The following is a 21,474-nucleotide window of genomic DNA, read 5'->3' on the forward strand; positions in this document are numbered from 1 at the left end:
GTCGGGAAAGGGTGCCACGTATACCAGGAGATGCCTCGACCAAACCCGACGCGAAGAGATCCACGTCCGGAGTTCTGAACATCCGGCACAGCCAACTGAAGGAGTCGGCATCAACCGTCCATTCCGAGAAAGGGGGAAGAAACCGGGACAGACCGTCCGCCAGGACGTTGGACACCCCTTGGACACGAACTGCCATGACGTTGGACACCCCTCGGATGTGAACCGCCAGGAGAACCAAACCCCGAGAACTCAACAAACGAGTCACCTGAAGCGACCAGCCCCAAAGAGCCAAGGACCGCATCGAACCCCGCGGTTCAGGCAATGAACCACCGGGGAGCAGTCTGAATGGAGCCTGATCGTCGATCCGCGAGCGAATCGAATCCTCCAGAGCGACATCCACACTGCCGCGAACTCCCGTACCGTGCTGTGAGCCCGACAGAAGGATGGACCCCACTGTACCTGGCCGGCCTGGTGAGCACTGGTCACAAAACCCTAGCCAAGAGACGATGCATCCGTGTACACATCGAGCAAGGGCTTGGGAAGGCGCCAAGGCACCGAACCCCGAAAAACTCGAAGAGTAAGCTGGCGACGCCGTAACCGACGTAAAACCCCCGGAGGCCGAACCCAACGATCGCGAGAGAGGCGGAAGGGCCGGCCCTGAAGGAACCAGAACAGCCAACTAAGCCACACCCGACCCGGCAGGTAGACCATTATGGCAATGTTCAGGCCCCCGCACAAACTCTCGAGCAAACACCTCGTGACCCGGGAACCCCTCAGAAACTAGCGAAGGCGGGACCACAGGCGCAAGAGAGCCGCCGGAGGAATAGAAAAGGATACAGTGCGAGAGTCCCAAACCAGACCCAGCCAAGACCGAATCTGAGAGGGGACCAGATGGGACTTCCTCCAGTTCACCAAGAACCCGAACCCGCAGAGCTGGGAAAGAACCAAATCCCTGGCGAGCAGACATGCGGACTGGCTGGGAGCCCAAACCAGCCAGTCGTCGAGATAGACCAGCACCCGAACACCTAGCAGGCAGGTCACCACGACCTGAGTAAGGCGTGTGAAAACGCAAGGTGCTAGATTCAACCCGAAGGGCAGACAACAAAAGCGGTAACCCTGACGCCCCACAACAAAACCAAGCCACTTCCTGAAACCCGGATGAACCAGGATGTGCCAATACACGTCCTTGAGGTCCAGGGACACCATCCAAGCGCCCCCTCCAAAAGAAGACGAACCTGGGACAGCGTAGTTATCTGAAAGGAGGGGCACAAAACCCACGGCTTCAGACGGAACAAGTCAAAATGAACCGGAGGTCCGCGCAGTCCCGTTTCAGGACTGGAAACAGGCGGGAAACCCACCTGAGGGACGACGTCGTTTCGACCACGCCCAAGCAAACCCACTACGAGATGACCCGACAGAGTGCAGGAGAAGACACCTGGCCCGCTGGCCCCGAACCCCCCGAGGGAGGAAAAGCCACCCAACGTCATCACAGGCCGCACGAAACGACCCGAAAAGCCCTCAAATTGTGAGACCAGGCATGAGCAAACGGGGAGAGCCGCCCCCCCCCCCCCCCATCACCCCTTCAATGGGACGAACCGAGAAAGGGCCGACGCGCCTTGCGAGAACCTAAGCGGTAAACAGGACGGTCCCCACGCCAACCAGCAACAACCGGAACCGAAGGCGCCGCCAGCCCCGAATCCGGCACCAAAGGCCTACCCCGACGAAAAGACCCCCGAGCCCTGGCATGACCCTTCCGAGAAGGCTCCCTGTGAGCCTCCCGGAGCAACAACGAGTCAGACATAGGCCGACAACTGACCGAGCCCGCCTGCAGATACTGCACCTCAGCAGATTCCGCAAACAGCAATGGACAAAAGGGCGAAGACAAACGAAGAGCCAGGGCCCAGGCGGACTCCAAGGAAGAAGCCAGCACCTCCTGACGACACGCGAGGCGAGAAGCATAGAACAGCGAAACCGCATAACGCAGGATGGGCGTGAAGAGCTTCAACAAAGCCGACGACGCCTGCACCACAGAGGGCAGCGCACCGGACCCGGCAGCGGCCCCAAGCGTTCCCACATCCAACTCGAGCCAATCCGAGGACAGCTCAAGGAGGGAAAAGAAACGCAGAGCCAAAGCAAACAGGCCACAAGTCCGCAAATCCTCCGCAATCAAGGCAGTCAAGAGGGAAGGAACCTGCACGTGAAGCTGCATGACACCAACATCCCGCGGAAGGGCAGGGGCGAACAAACACGCATTAAGATGCTCGAAGTCGCCCCCCAGGAAAACCTGCAATGCCGTAGAAACCTCTCGCAACTCAAGCGCGTGGGACCAACAGAACGTGTGCCAAGCCTCCAACGAGAAGAGAGGACAGTCTGCCAATCAGGACGACTCTGGAACTTCAGAACGAAACCAGCACGAACCAGGGGATCCGTAGACGAAGGAACACGGATCCATCATGAAGGCATAATCCGGGTCACGCAGGCGGTAAGCCGCCAAGGCCTCCCGCACCTCCAAAGTTGAAACACCGGAAGCCGGAAACCTCCGGAAAGACGGAACTGAAGAACCCGAAGGATCACGGAACCGAACCCGGGGAGCAGGAACAAAAGGGGTCCACTGGCTAGACCCAGAAGCTCCAGCAGAAGAACCAAGCTCAACTGCCTCTGCCACCGCCCCAGAAGGGGACACCCCCAAGACCGCTCGAGTCTCTCAACCAACTAAACCCAGCCCTAGCTCCGAAACCCTCAGACGTTTAGGAGCCAGCAGCAAGAGGGGGAGGGGGGACCGAATGGGCAACAGAAGGGGAAGGACTTGGAGGGGCGGACGGAACCAGAGCCAAAGCGACTCCCACCCCGAAGTCCGGGTCCCTATAAACAAAATGGTACGTACAGACAACACACGTCGCACGACTCCGGGTCAAAACAATCACCGACTCAACAGGCAGCATGGCGAAGGCAAAACTGGTGAGTGTCCCCCTGAGACAACGGGACAGAGCAACCTTCAAACCCGCAGGATGCGAGGGAGGACTCAGGGGGTCACAACCATCAGACCACGTAGCCCCCGTGGGGATTTCCAGGGCCCTTAGCCTTGGTAACACGCTAAGGGAAGCCCAGGCAGGGTACTGCGAACCGGCACCCAAAACTACCAAACACAATGCTATAGCTGAACCCCCAGGATGTGTACACTCACGGGGGCCAAGTGGGGAGGACCACCAATACAAAATGGAGAAATAAAGATACAGATATACCCCAAGAACAGCAATGGAGGACCAACAGGCAGACCCCCCCCCCCCCACGGCAGAAAACAAAAATAAAAGAAAAACCCCGCAAGAGAACAACATACCCTGGCGGAACAGAGCCGGCCGCTGTTAATGGTGAAAACTAGCTGTGCAGTACCCCGCGCCCCTACCAGTGACGAAAACTACCACCTACCCAGAGACAAACAAGGGCAAGAAAACCCCCCAGTTGACCCTAAGGGCGGCCCAGTACCGAGCAGTACATGGCACAGCGCAGGTAGATCCCAAGGTGACCCAGGGAAGGTGGCCCTAAGCCCCAAGGGCAGTACTTATAGGGCACCTAGGCAAGGTGACCCTAGGCGCATGCAGCCCGAGCACCGTGGAATATTACTCCTGGCCCACACACCACTGGAAGGGACAGCTCACACCACAAGGCACAGAACTGTAATGGAAAACTGGAGCCAAAAGCACGACTGCACCAGATCCCATCAGCCTAAGAACTAATGGTTGGGTCGCCGACGGTGGGGTCTGGGGCTCCCCCCCCCCCTTCCCCCTCCCGGGGAGGGGAGTTGCGCAGACAGCGGCGCGGCGACATGATGACGTCATGCTTGTTTGCTATTTTTCGTTTGGGGAGTTCTGTCCACCTGTTCCGTCTTTGGTCGCAATAGTTTACCAGAATAGTGGTTTGTTTTGGGGCGCCTACCTTTCTGGGTACCTATCCCGGTCGATGGCAGACATAGAATGCTCCCAATCATAAGGGGGGTCTCTATAGGCCATTGCTCCTCGTGCCTCTCTAGAGGGGGCCAGGTTCTGGTTCGTGGTCCCCGGTAGGCAAGAACTCCATGCATTGACTGATGCCAGAAAGTTATACATATCCATTCAGCCTGGATAGCTCCGGGGAGCTGACGGGGCTCCCCCCAGAAACAGGAGTGATCTCCACCCGTCGACATGATGAATACAGGCCGCGGTTACCAGAAAGAGAGTGCTGCGCCACCCCAAGCAGACTCTCATTACATTAGAGAGCGCAGTAATTCTGAAAAGTGTTTCTTTTTTGTGTCTCTTTTCAACTTTGTCATCTCAATTCTTGTCCTAGGTTTTTCAATTTGGTATCAATGTGTTCACAATAGAATTCTCTACCGGACTAAATGAATATATAAATCCCAAAAGCCCAGCGAGAAAGTGAGAGCGTCTTACCCGGGAGCGCGCAAGAGCTCTCTCTTCACTTCACTCTCTTCACTTTGGACATCTCAATTCCCGTCCTAGGTCTTTTATTTCGGTATCATTGTTTCGCAATAGAATTCCCTACAGGCGTATGTGCAAAGTCCAGAAGCCCGGCGTACCATCCACAGCAAACAGAGAAAGTGACAGAGCGTTACCCGTGTGAGTGCTAATAAAGAGCAATAAAATAGGTATGCTCTTTTCAACTTTGTTACCTCAATTCTGGTCCTAGGTCTTTCATTTTGGTATCAGTGTATTCATAATGAAATTCCCTAAAGGAGTATAATGGGGCCTCGACTTACGATATTAATCCGTTCCCAGAGACGGATCGTAAGTCGAAATACCGTAAGTCTAAGCGATTTTTCCCATAAGAAATAAAGAGATTTGAATTATACCGTTCCCCCACCCTCCAAAATATTAACATACAAATACATTTTACACTGAATACAATGTTTTTTTCTAACTACAATACAGTGCCTAAGTTTATATTACCTTAATGGAGGGCTCTTGATGGCATATGGAAGATGGTGGAAAAGGGGGGGAGGAGGAGAGTTGTTACTGTTTGGAAAGGGAGTCCCCTTCCATTATAATATCAGGCAGTGATGTTTTCTCTGGGGTACTCTCTCTCCTACGTTTTGCCTGAACACCACTAGGACCTGGTTGTGGTTCAGTGCTTGTTTGTCTCACTACAAATTTGTCAAGAGACATTTGTTTTTCCCTTCGTTTTAACATTTGTCTGTAATGATGCATCACTTTAGCACCCATAATGTCCTTTTTCTTAGCCAGTATGGTGGATATCGTTGACTGAGATTTGTTGTACTGCCTAGCCAGTCCAACAACCTGCACACCATCTTCATATTTACGAATGATCTCTTGTTTCTGCTCTATAGTCATCCTTACATGGGATCTCATATGTTGAGCCTTACCACTGACTTTCCTGGGACTCATTGCATGATATATAATAATTACATTAATGTTCAAAATGCAAAAAATCACCACAAACGCAGAATTTCTTATAGGCGCGGTTGTCACTAAGCAGGCAGCTGTAGTAAACTGTGGCAGGTCGGATCGTGTGACCGGGAATCACACGCTCAGTCGACCCGAACATGTACCAACAAATATCATTAGTCGACGACACTATCGTATGTCGAGTCGCATTTTTTTATGAAATTTACATCGTAACTCAAAATTATCGTAAGTCGGGGCAATCGTAAGTCGAAGTGCCACTGTATATGCATATAATGTCCAAAACCGTGGCAAAACCTTCCCAAAAACGCTGTTACTTTTGCCGCACAGAGGACTCAATGCCGAGTCCTCGCTGAGCGAAAGTGTTTAAATTAAGTAAATATATGCCATGTTATTGAATGTGGAATAGGAGAACATAGACCCCACACAACCTATATATTATGTGGAAAATCTTTAAAGACTTCTGATAAAGAAAGAGATCTTGGGGTGGTTCTAGATAGAAAACTACCACCTAAGGACCACATAAAGAACGTTGTGTGAGGAGCCTATGCCACGCTTTCTAACTTCAGAATTGTTTTTAAATACATAAATGACAAAATACTAAAGAAATTGTTCGTGACTTCTGTTAGACCAAAGCTAGAATATGCAGCAGTTGTATGGTGCCCATATCTTAAGAAGCACATCAACAAACTGGAAAAGGTGCAAAGACATGCTACTAAGTGGCTCCCAGAACTGAAGGGCAAGAGCTACGAGGAGAGATTAGAGGCATTAAATATGCCGAACTAGAAGATAGAAGAAAAAGAGGAGATATGATCACTACGTACAAAACAGTAACAGGAATTGATAAAATTGATAGGGAAGATTTTCTGAGACCTGGAACTTCAAGAACAAGAGGTCATAGATTTAAATTAACTAAACAAAGATGCCGAAGAAATATAAGAAAATTCACTTTTGCAAACAGAGTGGTAGACGGTTGGAACAAGTTAGGGGAGAAGGTGGTGGAGGTCAAGACCGTCAGTAGTTTCAAAGCGTTATATGACAAAGAGTGCTGGGAAGACAGGACACCACGAGCGTAGCTCTCATCCTGTAACTACACTTAGGTAATTATACAGAAATCACAATAGCTTGATACATCAAATGAACAAATCCACAAGGGTCATGATGAGGGTTCGAACCTTTATCCAGGATGATCCCAGATGCGCCTTAGTTGATTGCACCACGACATAGTCCACATAGTTTGTGCTTGGGGCTCTACTACCCAAAATCACTTACGTCCTCTAATTACTCAACACAAAGCTGCTATTAGGACTATCCAATTCTGGCCCCAGACATCACTCGGTGCCCCTACTCAAATCTCTGAATATGTTAGACATTAAGTCACTGCACATTCTCTCATGTGTATTATACATATATAAACCGCTAAACTATAATGCCAATCCTGATCTCAAAAGCTTCATAGAAGGTTGTAACAGAACCCATGAGCACCACACCAGAAATAAATACAGTTTTGATATTCCTAGAGTACGACTTAATCAAACCAGAAATGCTCTACAAATCAAGGGGCCCAGAATGTGGAATGACCTTCCCAACCATGTTAAAGACTGTACCTCTCTCAACCAGTTTAAGTTAAAAACGAAGCTATACCTAATATATTCCCTGTAACCTACCTTACCCCTCTGTTGTCAACCCATGTATGTTTTTTTTTTTTTTTTTTTTGTTTTTCAAATCAACGCTGTTTGAATGTAATTTTCTGTAATAATTTGTAATTGTATTTGTGCTGCTTTTTCAACAATGTTCCCCCCTCTTTTACCTCTATTTTTATTTGTACTCAACACATTTTATTCTTTTTACCCATTAGTTTTAAGCTTTAGTCATTAGTGTTTTTTCCTGCCCGAAACGCTTTGCGTAATAGTGGCTTTAGGCATTGTATGTACTAGCTCTATCTATAAAGCCAACAAACTTTGTAAAATCTCTTTATGTATGTACCTTTACCTAAATAAAAAATTATTATTATTATTAGTCAATAGAATTGCAACTAAGAGTGCTACTGCCCCCACATGGATCCTGCAGCTTCTCCGATACACAAACTGGGATTTTACCCAATTCCTTTTCTCCTTTTCCTCTCTGAACCAGCTCTTCATCGAAGTTTGAGGGCTGTACGTCATCCATGTCATGTAGCAACGTTCGTTTCTTCTGCCTCCCACATGTCGCCTGTTAGATCAGTGACACCTTTGACACTCAGTCTTCTGGAGTTTATTCTCCTCATGTGACTACTCTTTCAGACCCTCTGAGGTTTAAGCTTTTCAGGTAGCAATCGCTTTACGAGTTCAGTTTAGTAGGTTACAGCGGTCTCAGTTGCGTGCCCAGTTGGATCCCCCAGGTCCCTTATCACCCAGGTTGGTGATTACTAACCCTGAATTAGAGGTGTTGGTCAACTCAGCCTTGGGTCTGCCTGCCCCCACCTTACCTTCCTTCCTAACCCCCATCCCCTCCCCCCCCCCCGCTTTCCCCTGCTTCCATCCCTGAGGTGTCTGAGGGTTTTGGATTCAGAGTTGTGTCTAGTTTGGGATGTGGCTCGGTCTGCTCCAGGGGTTGTTCCTTCTGATGAGGGTGTGGAGGCAACTGAATCAGTTACTCCTATCAAGGCTTCAGGGTCTTTTCAACCAATACCTTCTTCCTTTGAGGCCTTTCCCTCCCCTTATTTGTTCCATGGTGGGCGAGGATGATGAGTCTATGAAATGACATAAGAGACAAACAGATCTGCAGGGAGTTACTAGGGCCAGAAGGAATTGAACAAGCAATACACCCAGGCACTGGGATGCTATGCTGGACCTAAAAGAATACGCCGTCGAATCTATACCAACAGAATCAACACTTTTAGGAAGGTGTCTGTGTCTGATAATGCAGAAGTAAACTAAAAGATAAAAATGGCATAGTAGGCCACCATAGCCTGGCAACGATGGCTAAGAAAGCTGACTTTGGCGCGCTAATGTGCAGCATGTGAATACTCAGCAACCTCGAGCCAGCAAATGCGGCACCCCCAGAGTAAAGACAGGAAACCCAAGGAATCTGACTTACCCTGGGTGAGAACCACCAAAAGTGAGAAAGAGAAAAGGAAGGAAGTGACCCTGAATACCACAGGGAAGAAAACACCTGAAGTGCAAGAGTAGCACTAGAGAACATGCAGGGAAGATAACCCTGTGCACATGCAGCTCCAAGCACTCAAAAATCCAGGCTCATGCTACACTGAATAGTGTGATGAAAAGCCAACGATTGTCAGAAACCACCGCTTAGCTCAAGCCGGAGACTGGGGCCCATGTGTAGAGAGGCAACCGGATACACACACTACACATATCAGCACAGAACTGAGGGCTGTGTCACCGGCTGACCATGAGCTACCTTCCCCTCCTCACAAACAAGTAAGAAAGGTGAGGCAAATGAATTGGCAATTGATTTTCACTTTTCGATATTTTTGTTACATTGTTCATGATGTTACAGTCTCTTCTTTAGCCAGCTATGGTTGCTTGTCTCGCTGACTTTCTGGGTGCCTTCCCCCAGTGGTGGCATAAATCAAGAGATAAATGCCACTGCTCCCTGCGCCTCTATGAGGGGGGGGGGGCAGATTCTGGCTCTTGGTCCCTGGTAGGCCAAATAGAATTCTGCAGCTGATGTGATCCAGTAGATGGTACACTATCAGTGACGGTAGTTTCAGGGAGTCATAAGGGGCTCCCCCAAGAAAAACAGCATTGCATGTAATGAAACCACTCTTTGTGATGCATGCCCTGGTATCTGAGCCACACACACACAGGGAAACAGGAGTGGTGCAGATCTAGGATCACTAGAGTAGCCAAGAAAAAAGACCATCAGAAAGGAAGAACACACTAAAACAAACAACTGCACAGATTACTTCTGCAAAGCTGATGCTATCTATCTATATAGACGCTCATTACCCAGGCTGATGCAGTGGTTGGTAGCATATAATAGATGTCAGCCACAGTAAAGGAGTGTGGGTCTCAGAAGCCTGGTGCATCACCCTAAGGCATGGCTGAACTAATGCTAAGGTCAGAGAGTTACTGAAGGAGCCCTGCAAGAAAAGGTCAATGGACCTGTTAAAAATAAGGTCTGACACATCATCATACTCACTAGCAAGCACTTTACTTAAAATTTACATATGCACTTACATGAAGTGGACACCACAGCTTAAGTACAATGATACATTACATACAAACTAACATCTCTCAAGTTTGGATCCTCATTCAGGTCATTGTAACAAATTTTATTTATTTATTTATATACAAGAAGGTACAATGGGTTTATTAGAGTACAGAGACTTGAAATTTTACATTCTTGTAAAGTCACTAGCATGCATAGCATTTTGGGCAGTGAATGTGAATGGTGAGTTTACTGGTGAGTGAATGGTGAGAATGGTTTTGGCCAGTGAATGGTTTTCACATTTGCTGGAAAAACAGCATTGTCTGCCCCCCTCAAGATCACTTCCTCCTAACATACTACCACTTTGGTGTTTTCTTAATAATCTCTTTAACTGTAAACAAGTATAATATTGCTAGTGAAAGTATCTCACCATGTTTTCACCCACAGAAGCAGATTAATAAATATAAACAAAACATAAAAACCTATCTGAACTTGCCTTTGCCTCATATCCTGTCAGGAAGCCGAGCTTCTGTGAGTACTGGAGAACTTTATCATAGTCTTTTATTGCTGCACCGTGGATTAAGTGGATATACTTGTCAACAAAACTCTTGCTATAATCCCGACATGCACCAAAGTCCAAGAGTGCTACCTGTAGATATGAACATTTTATGATGAAAGCAGTCTCTATATACACACACACACACACACATAATCTATTAACTATGTAATCTCTACATATAATCCACTAACCATATGTAATCTATATATATTATCCATTAGCCATATGTAATCTACATATTTTACATGAACCATATGTAATCTACACTTTATATATATTAACCATATGTAATCTACACACATTATCCATTAACCATATGTAATCTACACACATTATCCATTAACGATATGTAATCTACACACATTATCTATTAACCATATGTAATCTACACACATTATCCATTAACGATATGTAATCTACACACATTATCTATTAACCATATGTAATCTCCAAAATAAAAACTATTAACCATATGTAAATCACCACAAATAATCCTTAACCATGTGTAATCTCCACAAATAATCCTTAACCATATGTAATCTCTATATATTACATAATCCATTAACCTATATGTAATCTCCATGTATAACCCATTAACTTATAACATACTGTATATGCTTTTAGGTGACAACACTGAAAGAGTATAGTGGTTTCTTGTGATTATTTAATATTGTCTTGATTACAGCACTCAGATGTTGGAAATGTAATATGTTGTGATAGCTGAGATGAGGATGCTTGTGGGAGACCTGGAGCCAAGGGCAGAGAGCTTCAACAGGGATTGGGGTAGAAGGCTTGGAGGAGGGTAAAAATGTGGAGCTTGAATGTAGGGTGATAGCAGGTAACTCGAGTATAGCTGGAATAAGCTGTCTGCTCTGTAGAGAGGCTGTAGCCTCTTGTTAGAGTTGGAACTAGACTCATCAAGTGTTACATCATATACTGGTGACTTTTGATGTATTTGAGAAAACCAGCAGTATATCCTGACAGTTTGTCACTAAACCACTATTAGTGTTAGACTGCCAATTCTACATTCATGTTCAGCTTATCTCTACACACTTCACTTGACCAGTTTGCTCTGACAAGTTGATCATCATTTTATCTGCTGGGAAACTTGCTGGTTTCTTTTGGTTATTCTCAGTGATTTGTGGAAACCTTAATAACATGCATTAATTTATAATTACTACACATAGGATTACTGGAGAACTTTCATGTAGATATCCATTCATGTAGAACTTGGTGTAGCTCTCCAATGCATTCTAGATGTCTTCAGTCTGAACCAGTTGCCTGTTCTTTCAGATGACTACATTGTCCCAGATCTGGCTTGTCCTCAAGCCAGGCACTTGGATGATTTTCCTGGACCTCAAGGATGCTTATTGGCACATCCCTTTATATACGGGGTTCAGGGATTGGTTAGGTTTTGTAGTGGGGTGACAGGCTTACCACTTTACATACGGGGTTCAGGGATTGGTTAGGTTTTGTAGTGGGGTGACAAGCTTACCACTTAACATTTGGGGTTCAGGGATTGGTTAGGTTTTGTAGTGGGGTGACAGGCTTACCACTTTACATATAGGGTTCAGGGATTGGTTATGTTTTGTAGTGGGGTGACAAGCTTACCACTTTACATATAGGGTTCAGGGATTGGTTAGGTTTTGTAGTGGGGTGACAAGCTTACCACTTAACATTTGGGGTTCAGGGACTGGTTAGGTTTTGTAGTGGGGTGACAGGCTTACCACTTTCAGGCTCTCCCGCTCAGGCTTAACACTTTACATACAGTGCGTTATTACGGGCTTGACTGGGGTTGTTGAGGCCCGTCTTCGTTTGTTTGGTCTTCAGATGTTGGCCTACCTCAACGTCTGGCTGGTTTGGGCTCCCAGCCGGTTGGCTTGTTTGCTAGCAAGGGAACTGGTTCTTTCCCAGTTCACTGAGTTTGGGCTACTGGTGAACTGGCAGAAGTCCCAGATGATTTTGTCCCAGGTTCAGACCTGGTTAGGCCTAATTTAGGATTCATGGTTGGCATCACTTTGCCAACAACCTTACTCTGGCTGCAGTCCTTTCATCTGTTGATGTTGAAGGGGACTCGGGTGATGTGGCGGTTGCTCATGCAGCTATGTGGGAGCCTGAACTTCCCACTTCTGGTTTACCAGTTGAGCATTTCAAGCTTTGATCATTGGGCATGGGTTCTGTTGGCCCTTCACTGACTTCCTCTTTGGCTTTTTGAGGTTTGGTTCCTTGCCTCTTTCCTCTGCCCTTGATTGACATCCACACAAATGTCTCAGCACTAAATTGGGGTTTATGACCCACACTCACCAGGCCAACCAAGGTAATTGAACTGCTCCCTTTTGTTGGGCTCACAGTGCAGTGTGAAAGCTTGCGGCTGTGTAGCAGGTGCTACTTATGATTTGGATTTTTCCAGTCTCTGTGGCTCTGGCTCCAATCGGAGTATTCCCTTATGGTTCAATGCCTCAACTGGGACAGTTCACTTTGGTTCCTTGCCCTTTGGAGCTGGACTCTTCACGTAGCTCTTATACTGGGATCTTGGTGGGGTCCTGGGGTTTGGTTCTGTGAGCTGATTACATTCAAGGAGTGTCCATAGTTTTTGAGGATGATTATCCCAGTTCCTCTTCATCTCCATTGTTAATGCCTGTTAATGCTGCCTCCTTCCTTTGGCTTTGTAGATGTACGGGTACCCGGAGGTGAATCGTTTTGTGTCGGCGTGGAATCAATGCCTTCCTCTGTAAGCGGCTATGCTCCCTGATCACAAGGCCATCATAGTAGATGTCTTTTGGTTGGACTGGTTGAGATGGGGATTCCTATACCTCTATGCTCCGGTACGCGAGGGCGTGCCTCTGGCGCCTTAAAACCAGCTGCTCCGGGTAGGTGGGACTCGATAGCCTGGGAAGGCAGCCCATCTAGGGGAAGGAAAACCCTGATTTTAAACCTCCGCTGCCTTGCGGCCATACCCTTTTTTTTGGGGGGGGGGGGAAGGCTTCAGGAGTCAACCTCGAGGAAAAATCCGGAGTTGGAGCCCCTAAGGCAGTTCGTTGTTGACGTCGACCTCGTTCTGGCAGCTCCTGCGACGTTGCTGGAACCATGCGTATTGGCATTTGCCTTTCTATTGGATAATTTCAGCAACGTGGAGAGGGGGGACCTGCTGCATGGGTAACAGCTTCTCCTCCATATCTACCTACCCAGGCTTTGTGCCCTGGAGAGGACACTCCAGCTTCGCCTCACAGCGTCGAACCAACACGGGAAGCGACAGTCTACCGGTTTTAAGTCTTCTGCTCGATTGGCGAAGAGTGTGACGCCAGGGGTTGCTTCCGACGGTGGGAGGGGTCATCGCGCCCCACTGGGCAGCTACCGCCCGCCTCAAGCTGGGCAAACCCCAGCCAATAAGGTGTTGCCTCGCCACGGTCCGTTAACCTCACTGGGTGCGTGGGGTTTAGGGTGAAAACCGACAAGCGGCCCGACAACTTTGCACCAAGCAATACCAAACCAAAGAAGAAAATATCAACTGCCCTAAAGCTGGGCACATGGAACGTCAGGACACTGACACCAGGTTTCTCTGACGACCTGCAAGAAATCAATGACGCCTGAAAAACAGCAATCATCGATAGGGAGCTGAGCAAGCTGCAGATGGATATTGTTGCTCTCCAAGAGACCAGGCTCCCAGGATCAGGATCTGTGAGAGAGAGGACCTTTTCTTTCTTCTGGCAAGGAAAACCTCCAGATAAGACCAGAGAACATGGTGTGGGATTTGCCATCAGGAATGCACTGTTGGGACACATTATGCCACCGATGGGGGAAACCGAACGAATTCTGTCTCTGCAACTGTACTCCCAAACAGGACCAGTCAATGTAATTAGTGCATATGCACCAACCCTGACTTCTCCAGCAGAGGCAAAGGAAAAATTCTACGATGATCTCAACAGAGTCATAGCGAGAATCCCTGTAAAGGAGCCGCTGTTCATCCTCTGCGACTTCAACGCCAGAGTGGGTGCCGAGCACAACATTTAGCCCACTTGCCTAGGTCAATTCGGCATAGGAAGGATGAATGAGAACAGGCAACGTCTGCTAGAACTCTGCTGCCTTCATGGTCTTTGTGTCACCAACACGTTCTTCGGCACAAAGCCTCAACACCGAGTATCTTGGAGACACCCCAGATCCAAGCACTGGCACCAGCTTGACCTGATTCTTACCAGGCGTGCAAGTCTACCCAGCGTCAAGATTACGCGTAGCTATCAGAGTGCTGTCTGTGACACCGACCACTCCCTGGTATGTAGCAGGGTCAAGATGCAACCAAAGAAGATTCATCACTCGAAAAAGGCAGGCAGACCTCGCATCGACACCACCAAGACCCGCAACCAGGACAAGGTGGAAGATTTTGCACACGTGCTCGAGGAAGCTCTCCCTGGCCCAGCTGGGGTCACTTCCTTGTAAAAGATGGGAGCACTTCAGAGACGCTGTGTTCAACGCTGCCATTTCCACCTTTGGCAAGAAGACCAGCAGGTCGGCAGACTGGTTCGAGGCTCACTCGGAAGAGATGACACCTGTAATCGAAGAGAAGAGAAACGCCTTGGCAGCCTACAAAGCCTGCCCAAGTCAGCCCAACTTACAGATCCTTCGGGCCGTCCACTGCAAAGTGCAGCAGAGCGCCAGGCGATGTGCCAACAACTATTGGCTCCAGCTCTGCTCCCAGATACAGACTGCAGCGGATACAGGCAATGTAAGGGGAATGTATGACGGCATCAAGCAGGCCCTCGGCCCAATCCAGAGGAAGACCGCTCCTCTGAAATCTGCCACTGGCGAGGTGATTCAGGACCAGACACTGCAGCTGAAGCGCTGGGTCGAGCACTACTCTGAGCTATACGCCAGGGACAATGTGGTCACCGAAGATGCCCTGAGCGCCATTGAGTGTCTGCCTGTGTTAATGGAGCTCGACAGCGAACCGACCCTGGAAGAACTCAGCGATGCCCTAGACTCCCTTGCTTCTGGTAAAGCTCCTGGCAAAGATGGCATTCCTGCTGAGACCTTGAAGTGCTGCAGAGGTAGCCTGCTCATGGAGCTGCATGAAATTCTCTGCCTCTGCTGGGAAGAAGGAGAGGTGCCACAGGACATGAGGGATGCCAACATCGTCACACTGTATAAGAATAAAGGTGACAGGGGCGACTGCAACAACTACCGTGGAATCTCCCTCCTCAGTATTGTCGGAAAGCTGTTTGCTCGAGTCACATTGAAGAGGCTCCAAGTACTTGCAGAGAGAGTCTATCCAGAATCACAATGCGGATTCAGAGCTGGCAGGTCCACCATCGACATGGTCTTTCCCCTCAGACAACTGCAGGAGAAATGCAGGGAACAGAAGCAGCCACTCTTTGTAGCCTTCATAGATCTGACGAAGGCCTTCGACCTCGTCAGCAGGGATGGCCTGTTCAAGATCCTCCTCAAGATCGGATGCCCACCCAGGCTCCTCAGCATCATCAGATCTTTCCATGAGAACATGAGGGGCACCGTGGTCTTTGATGGCCTAACATCAGACACCTTTGACATCCGAAGTGGAGTAAAGCAGGGCTGCGTACTGGCTCCAACCCTATTCGGGATTTTCTTCGCAGTTATGCTGCGGCACGCCTTCGGATCTGTCACGGAAGGCATTTACCTCCGGACCAGGTCGGATGGAAAGCTCTTTAACCTCGCCAGGCTGAGAGCCAAGACAAAGGTTCGACTGAGGTGTCTGCGCGACTTCCTCTTTGCCGACGACGCAGCAGTCACTGCCCACTCAGCTGAAGACCTCCAACGGCTCATAACCCGCTTCAGCGAGGCCTCTCAGGCTTTCGGACTCACCATCAGTCTTGTGAAGAAAACACAAGTCATGGGACAAGGAGTGGGCTCCCCACCTGACATCGGCATCTCTGATTCCAAACTGGAAGTCGTTCACGACTTCGTGTACCTGGGCTCCACAATCTCTGACTCCCTCTCTCTTGATACGGAGCTAAACAAACGCATCGGTAAGGCATCTACTACCATGTCCAAACTGACAAAGAGAGTGTGGGCCAACAATAGGCTAACTGAGTATACTAAGATTCAGGTTTACAGATCCTGTGTCCTGAGCACTCTCCTTTATGGCAGTGAGTCTTGGACACTCCGTGCCCGTCAGGAAAGACAGCTGAATGCCTACCACATGCGCTGCCTTAGACACATCTTGGACATCACCTGGCAGGACAAGGTGACAAACAACAACGTCTTGGGGAGAGCAAGAATCACCAGCATGTACACAATGCTGAAACAGAGACGAATGTGCTGGCTCGGGCACGTTGTGCGAATGGGTGACGGCAGGATCCCCAAGGATCTCCTGTACGGAGAGCTGAGGCAGGGAAAGCGTCCAGCAGGCAAGCCCCAGCTACGGTACAAAGACGCATGCAAAAGGGACCTGAAAGCCATGGACGTCGATCTTGCTATATGGGAGACACTGGCTGCAGACCGTTCAGCCTGGAGGCAGTCTGTTCAACGAGGTCTCTCCAAGTTCGAGGAGTCACTTGCCAAGGAATCGGAGGCAAAGTGGCTCACCTCTATCAAAAGGTTGACTAAGTGTAGTAATTCCCTGGTTTGATCTTCTCCTCAGCTCTTTACAACTGGATCTTTGACACATTTTTATCTTCATCTTTATGGTGAGAAAATGGCTTCTTTGATAGTATCCCACCTGCATTCCTCATCTAGGTGACAGTATGAGGTTTCGTGGCTCTCCTTTCGTTTTTCTTGGATTTTTCTTAATCCGTATCTCATGCCAAATACTGTCGCCTTGTATCGTGCAGCATTGGTGGAGCTGGTGGAGCTTGCATTGGGCATTGGTACTTCTTCAGTGCCATTTTGCAGTGCCTTGTTTCACCTCGGCCGGCTCATGCGCCACCAGAGCCTACATGGACTTTGGACCGTGTTCTCGCATTTCATTCCAGAAATTATCGCACAGACTTTGGGAGGTGGTGAGCCCCTTTTCCCTTCCCTCCCAAGTAAGGTGGAAAATAGGGCGAACAAGCTCACACTAGTTTCGAGAGATCTGATCATTTGTTTACATATTTGAAGGAGTTCATTAGTCACGTTATGAGGCTTTGGCAAATTTTGAACACAGCAGTAGTTTGTTTTGACTCACTGACTTTCTGGATGTCATTCCCGGTAAGGTGACAAAAATGGCCCTGCTCCCAACGCCTCTGTGAGGAGGCTAGGTTCTTGCTCTAGTTCCCGGCAGACCTAAACACTCCATGGCTGATGTGAGGTAATAGAGGGGAAACCCTCTCAGTGTGCATCTTTAGGGAGTGTTATGGAATACTGTATCGTGTTATTGCGTCGCATAGCACTGGTATTTAATAGCAAATTTGTCAATGTTATAGGAAGAACAAGGTTAACGACCGTGAAGGTCGTTAACGGTCAGCACGGTGTGGCTCATCTGGTGGCGGGAATTCTGTTAGCCGATCAGAAGCACCGGGCGAGGTAACGAGTGCTGGTCGGAGCATGAGAAGAAACAGAAGTCCACTCCCCTCCATCCAGTCAACATGCTGTCGTCGCGTTTGGATGTTTGACCAACGGACTCAACTGTTAGTGTGCTCCACCCTCACGAAGGTAGAGGACCTCGAGGCATGGTCGACGTTCTTGAAAGTTATGGAAGATACCGTTTTGGAGATTTAGAGGTCAGCGTGGAGGTAACGCGCTGATTTCCTGATAGTGGTACAAATTCCAGGAAAGTAGATAATCTATAAGTGGGAGGAAACAACGAACCAGTGACGACAATCACATGGTCGTAGTATCTACATATATATATATATATATATATATATATATATATAACTGTTATCTTATCTTGAGGTTATCTTGAGATGATTTTGGGGCTTTTTAGTGTCCCCGCGGCCCGGTCCTCGACCAGGCCTCCACCCTCAGGAAGCAGCCCGTGACAGCTGACTAACACCCAGGTACCTATTTTACTGCTAGGTAACAGGGGCGTAGGGTGAAAGAAACTCTGCCCAATGTTTCTCGCCGGTGCCTGGGATCGAACCCAGGACCACAGGATCACAAATCCAGCGTGCTGTCCGCTCGGCCGACCGGCTCCCTGTCTGTACTTATGTACAATGCCTTAATATATATACATGTATTATATTGTATATAATGTGGTTCGAGATATATCCGAATATATCCATGATGAAGTTTTTATACAAACTTATTTCTTGTCCTTCGTCAGACCTCAGCACAAAGTGTGTCGCACCTGACAATAGGTCGTGCTGAGGCTGACACCTAAATAAATCAAAGTATCCATATGGCTAACAAAAGCAATTACAGAACTAACCTATTTATAAATGTGTTGGGTTTTCGACAGTTCAATCCCAACAGGAGCCACTGGGGCTCACTTAAAAATTGTCATTTCCTTACATTCAATGCTTCTTTTTATTTTATTTTTTTGCGCGCACCATGGAGTTGTCATATGAAACACTTGCACAATGAAGTGGTTAATGAAAAATTGTCTTACCTAAAATATTCTTATAAATAAAATGAATACTGTACTACAAATATTGTATTATATGTACCTGCTCTGTTTCTGCATTATAGAAGAAATTTGACCAGTTTGGATCAGTCTGCATGTAGCCAAAGTAAAAGAGTTCTAAAAGGCACAGGCGAAGTATCTTTTCACATATGAAATTTCTAGTCTCTTGATCCATATCAACACATTTATCCACTGGAATACCATCAATCAGCTCTGTAGTGAAGACCTAAAATACAAATATTACATTAATAACAACAATAGTAAGCATTTTATTATAATAAAAATTAACAGCCCACCCTAAGCAGTGGATGAATTGCTTAGAGATAAAAAAAATTCTCCAAAGGCAAAGTATTGAGTGTAATGAAATGCATTAATATTTATGGGTATAAAGAAAGAGCTTGACCTCACCATCTCTAGCTAGCTGTCGAGTGTGGTATAATGCCAGGTGATTCCGGGGGATTTCCCCAGGTCAATATAAACTCAAGCAGGTCCCAAGAAATTTTCTCAAGCCAGGTCAACCATAGCTGTTGCGACCAGCCATAATGACATGGCAGTTATGTATCTGTAACGTCATCACAATACATGACTGCTAATGATCTATCAGTGGCTACAATATACCCATGCCATTAACTACGGTACTGTGCAGATATAAAATTGGACACGCTAATGGTACACTGAAAATAAATTATTCTGAAAAACCAACCCATAAATGTAATGTAATGAATGTAATGTTGAATGTAATGAAACGCCATTTTCTGAGTGAGCCCTGGTGATTCCCTAGCGCTTACAGGGCTGATATGTACATTAACCTCTCAATTTAATGGCCTCTTTTATACCGATCTGCCGGTAATTACGCCCGGTTTGGGAGAGTGGTATCTGGAACCTCGTATACCGGTCTGGCGGTCGATATTATTGACGGTCGGTACTGGGTTTGTTTTGGCATCGGCGTCCCCTCACATGGCGACCAGGCCACCAACCTCGATCGTAAAAAGTCGTATATTACATCTTAACTTTCTTTTATAATGATTCAGTTTAATGTAGAAAATTCAAAATTAGTATTAATAAAATATTTTGAAACAATTGTTATTAAGCAAAATTCTTTGTTTTCTTATTAATACCTTTTATAGTATAGGCACTAGGTATTTTTTTCCCACGGACCTAGAATGTACTGCGCCGGGCCATGTGTTTCCATTGATTACTGTGAACTCGTGCAGCTAGCTTCAATTGTGAAGGACATTACTGTTAATTGTGATCTTCATTTCTACAGTATTTACAAAATGCCAAAAGTTACCCAAAGGAAGCACCTGAGGGTTGCACAAAAGCTGGAGTTAATTAAGAAACTCGATAAAGGATATTCACATGCACGAGTAGCAGCAGAGTTTAACATCGGCAAAAGTACAGTAAGTGACATCAAGAAACAGAATGATACCCTATTAAAATATGTGAGCACAACAGAGTAATTACCTAAGTGTAGTTACAGGATGAGAGCTACGCTCGTGGTGTCCCGTCTTCCCAGCACTCTTTGTCATATAACACTTTGAAACTACTGACGGTCTTGGCCTCCACCACCTTCTCACTTAACTTGTTCCAACCGTCTACCACTCTATTTGCGAAGGTGAATTTTCTTATATTTCTTCGGCATCTGTGTTTAGCTAGTTTATATCTATGACCTCTTGTTCTTGAAGTTCCAGGTCTCAGGAAGTCTTCCCTGTCGATTTTATCAATTCCTGTTGCTATTTTGTACGTAGTAATCATATCACCTCTTTTTCTTCTGTCTTCTAGTTTTGGCACATTTAATGCTTCTAACCTCTCCTCATAGCTCTTGCCCTTCAGTTCTGGGAGCCACTTAGTAGCATGTCTTTGCACCTTTTCCAGTTTGTTGATGTGCTTCTTAAGATATGGGCACCACACAACAGCTGCATATTCTAGCTTTGGCCTAACAAAAGTCATGAACAATTTCTTTAGTATATCGCCATCCATGTATTTAAATGCAATTCTGAAGTTAGAAAGCATAGCATAGGCTCCTTGCACAATATTCTTTATGTGGTCCTCAGGTGATAGTTTTCTATCTAGAACCACCCTTAGATCTCTTTCTCTATCAGAATTCTTTAAAGATTTCTCACATAATATATAGGTTGTGCGGGGTCTATGTTCTCCTATTCCACATTCCATAACATGACATTTATTAACATTAAATTCCATTTGCCAAGTGGTGTTCCATCTACTTATTTTGTCCAGGTCTTCTTGAAGGGCATGACAATCATCTAAATTTCTTATCCTTCCTATTATCTTAGCATCATCAGCAAACATGTTCATATAATTCTGTATACCAACTGGTAGATCATTTATGTACACAATAAACATCACTGGTGCAAGAACTGAACCCTGTGGTACTCCACTTGTGACATTTCTCCATTCCGATACATTGCCTCTGATTACTGCCCTCATTTTTCTATCAGTCAGAAAATTTTTCATCCATGATAGAAGCTTACCTGTCACCCCTCCAATATTTTCCAGTTTCCAGAACAACCTCTTATGTGGAACTCTGTCGAAAGCCTTTTTTAGGTCCAGATAGATGCAGTCAACCCAACCATCTCTTTCCTGTAATATCTCTGTGGCTCGATCATAGAAACTGAGTAAATTCGATACACAGGATCTTCCAGATCGAAAACCATACTGTCTGTCTGATATTATATCATTTCTCTCTAGGTGTTCTACCCATTTAGTTTTGATTAGTTTTTCCAACACTTTCACTATTACACTTGTCAATGATACAGGTCTATAATTGAGGGGGGTCTTCCTGCTGCCACTTTTGTAGATTGGAACTATGTTAG

At 46.8% G+C, this 21,474-nt stretch overlaps 1 protein-coding gene across 2 annotated transcripts in view; it reads right to left on the reverse strand.

Annotated features, from left to right (window-relative positions):
• Positions 1-21,474, reverse strand: part of Coq8 (ubiquinone biosynthesis protein COQ8, mitochondrial) — a 350,169-nt gene that overhangs the window by 13,507 nt on the left and 315,188 nt on the right. For both annotated transcript variants that reach the window (XM_069299996.1, XM_069299995.1), the window contains exons 9-10: positions 18,684-18,866; positions 10,063-10,215 (exon numbers count right to left, since the gene is read on the reverse strand). In XM_069299996.1, coding sequence (XP_069156097.1) covers positions 10,063-10,215; positions 18,684-18,866 — 336 coding nt within the window. The remainder of the gene's footprint in view (positions 1-10,062; positions 10,216-18,683; positions 18,867-21,474) is intronic.

The sequence above is a fragment of the Procambarus clarkii genome, chromosome 43 (genome assembly GCF_040958095.1).
Source record: "Procambarus clarkii isolate CNS0578487 chromosome 43, FALCON_Pclarkii_2.0, whole genome shotgun sequence".
NCBI lineage: Eukaryota > Metazoa > Arthropoda > Malacostraca > Decapoda > Cambaridae > Procambarus > Procambarus clarkii.